Source organism: Electrona antarctica (assembly GCF_951216825.1).
Source record: "Electrona antarctica genome assembly, chromosome: 19".
Classification (NCBI taxonomy): domain Eukaryota; kingdom Metazoa; phylum Chordata; class Actinopteri; order Myctophiformes; family Myctophidae; genus Electrona; species Electrona antarctica.
Genome location: NC_136800.1, coordinates 37,281,299 through 37,292,157, shown reverse-complemented (window position 1 = coordinate 37,292,157; position 10,859 = coordinate 37,281,299). Strand labels below are relative to the sequence as shown.

The 10,859-nt window shown below is 40.8% G+C and overlaps 1 protein-coding gene across 1 annotated transcript in view; it reads left to right on the top strand.

Annotated features, from left to right (window-relative positions):
• tnr (tenascin R (restrictin, janusin)) overlaps window positions 1-10,859 on the top strand; it is a 325,579-nt gene that overhangs the window by 261,874 nt on the left and 52,846 nt on the right. Inside the window, exons 23-24 of the mRNA XM_079529713.1 lie at window positions 7,229-7,348; window positions 10,389-10,532. Of these exons, the coding sequence (XP_079385839.1) occupies window positions 7,229-7,348; window positions 10,389-10,532 (264 nt within the window). The remainder of the gene's footprint in view (window positions 1-7,228; window positions 7,349-10,388; window positions 10,533-10,859) is intronic.

Below are 10,859 nucleotides of genomic sequence, written 5' to 3'. Positions count from 1 at the left end.
CAGCAATACTATGTTGATAGAACAGGTAATGTACCACACAGCAATACCATGTTGATAGAACAGGTAATACTGTACCACACAGCAATACCATGTTAATAGAACAGGTAATGTACCACACAGCAATACCATGTTAATAGAACAGGTAATACTGTACCACACAGCAATACCATGTTGATAGAACAGGTAATACTGTACCACACAGCAATACCATGTTAATAGAACAGGTAATGCTGTACCACACAGCAATACCATGTTGATAGAACAGGTAATACTGTACCACACAGCAATACCATGTTGATAGAACAGGTAATGTACCACACAGAAATACCATGTTAATAGAACAGGTAATACTGTACCACACAGCAATACCATGTTGATAGAACAGGTAATACTGTACCACACAGCAATACCATGTTAATAGACAATTTACAATTTACAATTTAGGCATTTAGCAGACGCTCTTAATCCAGAGCGAACAGGTAACAGGTAATGCTGTACCACACAGCAATACCATGTTGATAGAACAGGTAATACTGTACCACACAGCAATACCATGTTGATAGAACAGGTAATGTACCACACAGAAATACCATGTTAATAGAACAGGTAATACTGTACCACACAGCAATACCATGTTAATAGAACAGGTAATACTGTACCACACAGAAATACCATGTTAATAGAACAGGTAATACTGTACCACACAGCAATACCATGTTAATAGAACAGGTAATACTGTACCACACAGAAATACCATGTTAATAGAACAGGTAATACTGTACCACACAGCAATACCATGTTAATAGAACAGGTAATACTGTACCACACAGCAATACCATGTTAATAGAACAGGTAATACTGTACCACACAGCAATACCATGTTGATAGAACAGGTAATACTGTACCACACAGCAATACCATGTTGATAGAACAGGTAATGTACCACACAGCAATACCATGTTGATAGAACAGGTAATAATGTACCACACAGCAATACCATGTTGATAGAACAGGTAATGTACCACACAGCAATACCATGTTAATAGAACAGGTAATGTACCACACAGCAATACCATGTTAATAGAACAGGTAATGTACCACACAGCAATACCATGTTAATAGAACAGGTAATGTACCACACAGCAATACCATGTTAATAGAACAGGTAATGTACCACACAGCAATACCATGTTAATAGAACAGGTAATACTGTATCACACAGGGCGACTGTGGCTCAGGAGGTAGAGCAGGTCGTCCAATGATCCATGGGTCGGGGTTCGAATCCCGGCTCCTCCTGTCTACATGTCGAAGTGTCCTTGGGCAAGACGCTGAACCCCAAATTGCTCCCGATGTGCTGGTTGGTACCTTGCATGGCTTCCGCCGCAATCGGTGTATGAATGGGTGAATGTAATGCACAATCTATGTAAAGCGCCTTGGATAAAGGCGCTATATAACTGCACCATTTACCATTTACCATTTACCACACAGCAATACCATGTTGATAGAACAGGTAATACTGTACCATACAGCAATACCATGTTAATAGAACAGGTAATACTGTATCACACAGCAATACCATGTTAATAGAACAGGTAATACTGTACCACACAGCAATACCATGTTAATAGAACAGGTAATACTGTACCACACAGCAATACCATGTTGATAGAACAGGTAATACTGTACCACACAGCAATACCATGTTGATAGTACAGGTAATACTGTATCACACAGCAATACCATGTTGATAGAACAGGTAATGTACCACACAGCAATACCATGTTGATAGAACAGGTAATACTGTACCATACAGCAATACCATGTTAATAGAACAGGTAATACTGTACCACACAGCAATACCATGTTAATAGAACAGCGTACAATGTAAAATCCTGAGTTTTCATTCAACGCAGAGGGCCTTCTGTTACAACTGGCACTAAGTGGCTCTAGGAGCAGCACATTTAGGATTGTTAGAGCTTATAGATCGGCTATTTTTGAATGACCAAAAGTATAAAATAGGGTTAGAGTGGTTAAACTGATCTTGATGCTATATTAGCACATCTTGCTGGGGAGCCCCTGGGACCCCTTCCAAGGGCCCAGACCCCACTTTGAGAAACAGTGGAATAGAGAATCCTCTCATTGTGGCGTCTGAATTAAATGATTTATATATATGTGTGCATAGCCTAATCATCTAGTTAATAGAAATGGTGTGCAGTTTAAGAACTTTACGGAGCAGTAAAATCAAATTATATAATGGTTCATACTTTACAAAGATATTGTCATAGAGACTAATTATGGCTGCAACAGTTAAAAAATGTATACATGAACACTGTCACTTGCAATGACATGTCACTGTTACGCAGGGGCTCCACCGGGCGCGTTGCGTCTCCGTCGCGTGCGTCAAAAAACGAACCGGGTCAATTTGAATGCAGTCACGCAACGCAACGCAACGCAACGCAACGCGCGCAGTGGAGCCACCCTTCATTGATTAAAAAGGGAACATTCCCTGACGGTGACGGTGACGGAGACGCGACGCTGCCGCGCCCGGTGGAGCCCCGGTGTTACATTACATAGTGAACTGAAGGACATGAGTGTAAGGTGGCAGAGGAGATCTCCTGCATCTCTGGCCTGTATCTCTGCCTCGGTCCTGATGCGGGCTGTGAGGTTGACACATGTATGTCTTGCGACTCTCCCGTCTATGTGTGTGTGTGTGTGTCCGCTCATTACTGTGAAGCCACTAGCCAGTGCAACCTCTATGAAGTGTGAACCCTTCTCTCTCTCTCTCTCTCTCTCTCCCTCTCTCTCTCTCTCTCTCTCTCTCTCTCTCTCTCTCTCTCTCTCTCTCTCTCTCTCTCTCTCTCTCTCTCTCTCTCTCTCTCTCTCTCGCTGTGTCTCTATCCTCAGACAAACTCCTTTAGTGCACAGCAGACATACTCAGTCTCAACTTCCTCATTTGTAATAGGAAACTGTCTCATTAGTTCAAGACTCTAGTTTGTCTCCCTCCCACACAGCTCGTATCTCTTCCTCTCTCTCATTTCGTCCTCTTCTGTCTCTTCTTTTCTCTCCATCCTCTCTTGCTATTAATTCTCCTTTTTTCTGGAAATGAACGCTGCACTTAAAAATGACGCTCAACGTTGTCAGATTTGTTGCTTCGTTTCAAGAATATAGCCTGACGGAACAGAACAATTAACGGCACAGCGCTTCTTTAGTTGCTAAATAACATTCTCCATGCAACGCCCGACCGGGGAAACATTTAACGCGGCGTTCGGGCGACTAAAGCAAATGAGGGATTTGGAAGGAGTAATCCGACAGTGTTTGGCCAAGGATGTAATGACCTGGAAAATGTGAAGCATCGCAGCTGACTTTAATTCCATATAATCAATTATTTTCAAGAGGGGCGAGACCTAAAGGAAACCGGGGGCTGCATTTTGTTTTGTTTTTGTTCGGGTGTCCGTGGCCTTGCGAGATGGATTCGAGGCGGTTTGCACAAAGTGGGACATGCGCGGGGCACCACTTATGCCCTAACGACGGTACTCGTTAAAATGAGGCAGAGCAGAGGCCCCCCAAAGAGAGAGGAGGCTCCCTCCTCCCTGCACAGAGTAGTCTCTCAAGACCAGTGGTGGAAGAAAGAATACTCAGATGTCTTTACTAGTAAAAGTTGGAATTTAAATACTCTGGTACAAGTAAAAGGCATGTATTCAAAATTTAACTTGAGTAAAAGTACAAAAGCATCAGCATGAAAGTATATTTATAGTTTTGTCAAATCTTTGTCAAACTTTAAAAAAAAAAATGTTTTTCCCACAACCTCACACCTCGTCGCACCGCAGCTTTTACCGGGCGGAATTACTTTCTCTGTAGCATTCAAAGATTGTGAAAGTGATAGTCCAGCTTGGGAAATTAAGCACAGTTGATCACAGAGCAACAAGATGAAGCCGCTCTTACACAGTCAAATCAGATTTCTCACTGTGTTTTTGTGGCTCCTTTATTCTCTCTCTGTTCTAGCTCAGACAGATTGGGAGACGATACTTCCAAACAGAGCATGGAGAGGGAGAAAGATAATGAAAGTGAGATTCAAATCAAGGCTTACATTTGTAGTGAGCCCAGTCAGAGGAGAAGCTTAGGCAGGGACTAAAAGTAAGAACAGAGACGTGTCAAAAATGAAAGACGCCAACAGAAGGGTCAGAGGTTATGTTTTCAGTGGAGAAGGAAAGAGAACAGAGTACAGGAGCGTGATGGGGAAAAGATTTGATTTTTAGCAGTGGATTATGTCTGTCAGAACAGCTCAGCTTGTTAGGTTGGTGTTGCAGTGCTGAACAACAGTTAGCAAGGGGCGATATTTTTCACGGTTAGCAATGAAGAGGCTGAGAGACCACACACACACACACACACGCACACGCACACACACACACACACGCGCACGCACACGCACACGCACACGCACACACACACACACACACACGTGCACACACACAGTGACTAGCATTGGCTTCACTGTTAACCTGCATAGTGGTTTCACTCAGAGAAGCAGAGCAGCTTCCACAGTAATGAGAGGTCATACCGAAGGCCCAGTATGTCTGACTACACACAGAATCATGTCTAATGGTCTTCTTGCCTTGTAAGAGTTACCGGTACAAAGATTCATTTGTGTGTGTGTGTGTGCATGCTTGTGTGCATGCGTGCGTGCATGTAAAACATGTGAATTTTACAGCTACAGTATAACTATTGAGAACTTGGAGGTGAATAGAAAGGCTGGGAGTAGTAGCAGCCTCCCTCCCAGGCCAGGGCGGACCATGTTGGGGATTGATGACTCTTATTGTGAATACCTGTGGTGAAGTACAGTGTGTTCTAACAAAGGAAAATGTCCCACTGTCCTGTGGTGCTGTTGAGAACGAGGCAATCTTTAATGTTGGTTAAAAAAATATATATACATTATGCATACATCATTTACTCTGATCGCTCAGGTGCGTGTCATATTACTAGAGAAGAAATCCATGAATTTTTTGGTGCGTTTGCAGTTTTGTGCTTGTTTAACATCTCAAGCCATATTTTATACTTAAGTATGCTATACAATGTATAAGCTATAATATAGCTGATCTAGCTCACAACATGTCTATGTTTGAGAATTGTTGTAAATGTTTTTCACCTGTAATTACATGCCCAAAATAGGGACGCCAACTCATAGATTTGTCTTAGCTGTCCTGACTCCCCCAACTGTACCGTCCTCCACTCTGATTGCATTTTAAATGCCATCCCTTTCGGACAGAAAGCTCCTATAATTCAACATTTTATGTTTTCCGTAAATGAATTCCTTACTTCGTCATACTACAGTGTCACACATACAGTAAGTAGCAAAAACGTAGCAGATCTACATCTGACAGCGACGATATGATCATTAATTCAGTCATCCGTAACTGGAGAGGGAAATGGAGATGATGATGATTAGATTTCATAGTACTTGAGTGATGATATATATTGCTTTCTTTTTCTTTTTCTTTTTTAACCCATTATGACTTGAGATCAGATTCTAAAAATGTCTTCTACATCCTGACAGTTTTCTGAAAAAGCTATGTTTCTATGTCAGTCGTTCTTCGATTTTTCAAAAATAGCAGACCTACAAGCTCATAGCGCGCCACTCGGTGGCGCGCTATGAGCTTGTAGATCTGCAATTTTTCAATAGCATAGCATAATGCTAACACCAAAAGGGGTTCCCGCCCAAAATGGGTTAAACGCACCATCTCCATCGCTGATTTAATTCACTCGGCAAGTCTCCAATACATTCAATTAAACTGTTTTGCAATTAAACTAATTATTTTAATCGGGTTTGTTCATCTAACATGGCCCCAGTGATGAGGATACAGTAGCAACTACTATGCTAATGAGCACAATCTGAATCAGTTCTACTAGTCGTTTGATTGTGATGAGGGCATTAATTACACCATCTGGGCCGACCTTTATATCATATTTATCGGTCTCTGTCTTGAAAAAAGAAGACTCATTTTGCAATGCTAAAATATTATGGCTGAGGAGACATTGGGGTTGAAACACCGGGGGTAAAGGTATAATTAAATTCCATCTCAATCTTGGCATGTCCAGCAGCCTGGGAACTCAATGAAGGGACGAGGGGGACAAGGGGACGAGGGGGGGGGGGGTAAGGGGGGGGAAGCTCTAGAGGCTGAAGCCTATTCTAAGCTACGAAAATAGCAGTCCTACAAGCTAACAACACATCGCTTCCTTGCCGCGTTGTGAGCTTGTAGGTCGGATATTTCCGGCACGCAACACCGCCGCACGACAAAGTATTAAACCAGGCTTAACGTGACACATTATTCAGCATATGTCACTGTATAATTCCCCTTTGAAGCTGTTATATTACAAATGTGATGGAAAAGGGGAAGAACATTATTACGAGCTAACAGAAGTACTGTACTGTTACTTTGGGACATTATGTGGGTTTCTATAATTACAGCATAGATTTGGGTCAAAATAATGTTGGGTTTGTATTACCCCTGAGTCATGACCACTTAGGTACACTTGGTTATTTCATTTCTAGTGAATTGTGCATGAATACAATCCCCGAAAGCATACTTTATTGACTAAATAAAGCACACCTCACGGGTATTCACTATGCTTACTGCAAGCGGATAATGATACAAATGATCTCAGCCGTGCACACCAACACAGAGAAGGAGAGTGGAAATGATGGGCGTTAGGGAGTAAACACAATAGATCCACAGCACCATACATTAAATCACATTACACACTGGTTGGCATTACCTGCAGTTAACAAAATGTCTACGTAGTCGTACCGGACGTGGACGTGAAGATATAACAGAATCTCCAGAAAGTGAATGATGCCTGAAAAAATATTCCAAATATTGTATTGATTCTATTTTACTGGCCATAAAGTAGTCCCTCCAAACAATATTTGTTCCTCTGCCATTGTCCTTGGTAAAGAGGACAGCTTCGCCAGCCAAAATATGGAAAAACCTGTATAGTACTACAGCTGCAACAGCGAAATAACCCAAAATAGGGCCCAATAACACAATTTGTTTCTATCAGACTTTCCCCAGACGCCTTATATTCACTTCTCCTTCTGTTTACTACAGATTTAGACACACCAGCTAAGCTGAAGGCACCCAACTTTACTTATTTGTCATTGATAGATTGTATTGTTTTGGATAAATTACAAGGACAAATGATCTTATTTGTTTGTGTTGTGTTCCCTTCCCAGCCATGGACATGCCCACTGAGTTGACTTCCCTCAACATTACTCCACAAGGAGCCCTGCTGAGGTGGAACGCCCCTCTGTCCAGCGTTGACAACTATGTGCTCACCCTCACATACAACCAAGGTATGGGACGGACGGATGGATGGATTTATAAAGGAATTAGGATTAGGAATTAGGATGAATTACCTTAAATGGGACCACGTAGTACTTAGTATTCATTTCATCCAGACCATTATTACCAGCTATACATTGCTCAAATATGCACCTTTTATACTGCTGGTCAACATTAACACTGGCTTGCTTTCTGTGAGTTAGTTTGTGTATGTATCTCATCATCTGATCATGTTGTGCGTAAGCCATATCCAGAGGCATAACGGTCAACTTTCAGTGTCAAAGGTACAGTGTAATAAGTCAGTGTCTCCTGCCAGGAGTCAAAGAGCTTGGATGCTCAGTGGAAAAGGTTTCGGCCTGCACATTTCGAAGTGAGATAGGACTGTGTGATACCTCTTATAAACTGCTTACATTGTACCCGGATCTCTGTAGGCTATACTATATTTTTCAACCTCAGTGTGCCTCAGTCCTATCCAGGTAGGCGAGCAATATCCACTTTGCTTTCTCCCTGTAGAGTCAGAATAAAATGTGTTTCCTGAAACTAATGGATGGCTGCCAAGGCAAGTCAGCCACAGGTCTACACATTCTGATTACGACCACCCGATGGATGTTTGGAACCCGGCACCGGGCAACGATGGAGTGCTGAAATACGACCATATAGTAACTCCCATAAGTGTTGAAGGGAATCTTAAGTTTCAAATAAAAACCAGCTGCCTTTGGCAGTTAACTTGTCACACTTCACAAAAGTAACAACCAGTCAAACCTTTAACCACACTCAATCTCAACCATGAAGACATTAACCTCTGACTTTGATAAACTGTCTTTGAGAATCATTATTTCCGTTGTCCGTGGCTTTACTGTACACCAACCTGCATCCAGTTACCCAGAGAAATCCATATTTCTTGGAACCATAGAGTAGACGACCGGGGATTTACAACCTTTGTCAGCCAACAGCTGCTAAGTCAGTTACAGAGATACAAAGTTCTCTGTTGACAATTGACATCCTGCCATATGTAATGTGCTAATATTAAAACCTTTACATGCACATGGTATCAAACATTGATAGTATCGTGAAAGTTAACGTTCATAACTCAAATATAACCATGAAATATAGGACCCCCCCCAACACACATTTGTCTATGCCCTGATTAAGTGAAAGTATACTGTACACTACAGTTTCTGCGAGTGAGTAAGGTGCTGACAGGCCAAGTCAGTAATAGATCTGGCCATCGTCCTTACACTTGACACACACTTGGAAAGCAGTCTCTCGCCCTGGCCAGTCAATACAGCTTTCATCAATATTATATCAACACAAGTTATAAGTAAAATGACAAGACAGCCCACCAAGCGCATGCCACTGAATTATTGACACTTTGACGCATTAAATGTCCTTTTTTATTAGGTCAGATTGTGTGGTGAAAATGTTATGCTGTTTACTTTCTTTCTGGTTGATCAATTTAGTTGATATAATTAATCTAGGATCATTTATCTATGTTATTAGTATAACTATAGAGCACCGAAGTCTGACGTCAATATCGGTATCTCATATAAGAACTGTGTTTGAAAAATAAACATGTCATCCCGGCCGTTTCACTCATATGGATATGAAGAATCAACTGACTGCAGAGAAAACGCTATTGTTACTGCTACTGAATTAGTTACATTTTCACTAGAAACAGACTGTATCATATATGAGTGGCTGACTGTCGCAAACGATACAGAGACACCTCCCTGACAATAACGCAGAGTTTATTTTTTTGGACCACAACGCTTATATGAGACGATTTTAAGATGACCCCATGTTATTCTCCATAGAGAAAATACTTTCGTGAACCAGGTGATGAGCGAGTGACGTCAGGACTTCGGCGCTCTATACTGTAGTATCTATATTATCTCTAAACAGGTTGGAGAACAGATCCTGCATAGATTCATGAACTATGTTATTAGGTTTGAATGGATTTGGGCTTTTTATTTTGTTTAATTTTGCATTGCCGTCATTGTGAAGTTAGCTTTAATCTGTACCAAAACATTTAGAGCATTTCAAGTTCCAGAATTGAAAAACACATATTAGCCAGTTGAAATTGTATTTTTTAAATTGGATGATACAATATGCTTAAAAGTTCCACACAATGTATTGGATTAAAATAATTATTCATACATTTTTTTAATGAATTCTTCATTATAACACTGTAATATGATATAAATTAAAATGTGTCTGGCTAAATTGAGTCAAGACTCAAGACTCCATCCTAAAGTCTAATTCTGCTTTGACAGAAAAGCCACACTGACATTTATCAGTTGAAATTGAAATTCCGAGCAACGGTTCCTTTCTGCCCAAAGCAGTATGTAATCAAAGTATATTTAATTTGATTTGATTTAGCACAATACAAGAACAATACGAAAGAATAAGCAAAATATAAAAGGAAAAGTGCCAGGAGGCTTAAAGGCCTCTACCTACAGTATGTATAACACAATAAAACATTTAGAACATGATTTGTAAACAGCAAGATATAATTTACAAATAACATGATTGCAGTATAAGAATACAAATCTACAACATGATTGAAATACTTGATTATCTTTATCCATTATTTGAAACTTTAGCTGTTGAAAAATAGCAGATCTGCAAGCTCATAGCGCGGCACCAAGCTTGCAGATCTGTATGAAAAATAGTGAAAATGTGTGAAAATGTTTGAAGATATATATTCTTTCACAGCAAACTAAAATATTTGTGTCTGGGGGGGTACCTGAAACAACATATTTTCAGATGGGGGTCCTTGACATGAAATAGTTTGAGAACCACTGATATAGAAGAAACATGTCATGCTTTTAGAAGACATTTTGTAGAATCTGGTCTCAGTCCTAAATAGGTTAATAAGAGGGACCCTGACGAAGGCTGAGTGCCGAAACGCGGTGGTCCTTTTTGTAATGTTCTTTGCCATGCCTTAATTCCAATAAAAAGGCTTTTTCACCTCACTGGAACAGAGTGCCTTGGGTCCTCTTCTGTTAGGTTAATAAGAGTGTTCTACTGTACCTTTCTGTGTTTTTCCAGTTTCAACGGACACCATCTTTGTGGAAGGCAACAGGCAGGAGCAGCAGCTCACCAGTTTGAAGCCCAGTACCAGCTATACTGTAGCCCTCTACGCTACCAAGGGGCCTCTGACTAGTGGCACCGTCATCGCCAGCTTCCAAACACGTAAGCATTCATGTTGTTCATTATACTCATTGGACTGTTTTTGGGGACCAGAACAATAGCCAATAACAACACTCTCTAAATCCACACACTACGCCTGCAGACTTTGCCACACTAACATGTTGCTGCTAAACCCTTTTTCATTCTTGAATCTTGATTCCGCTGAGAAATTGCCTCCGTATGTCATGACCTCAGCATTTTGCTGAAAGATACACAGAAGCAAGGAAGTCATATATATTTATGACTTCCTTGCATCAAAACAATGGGATTTAAATTCAAAATCAGTTTCCCAAAACATTTCATTTTACAAACTTAAATAAAATGTTGATA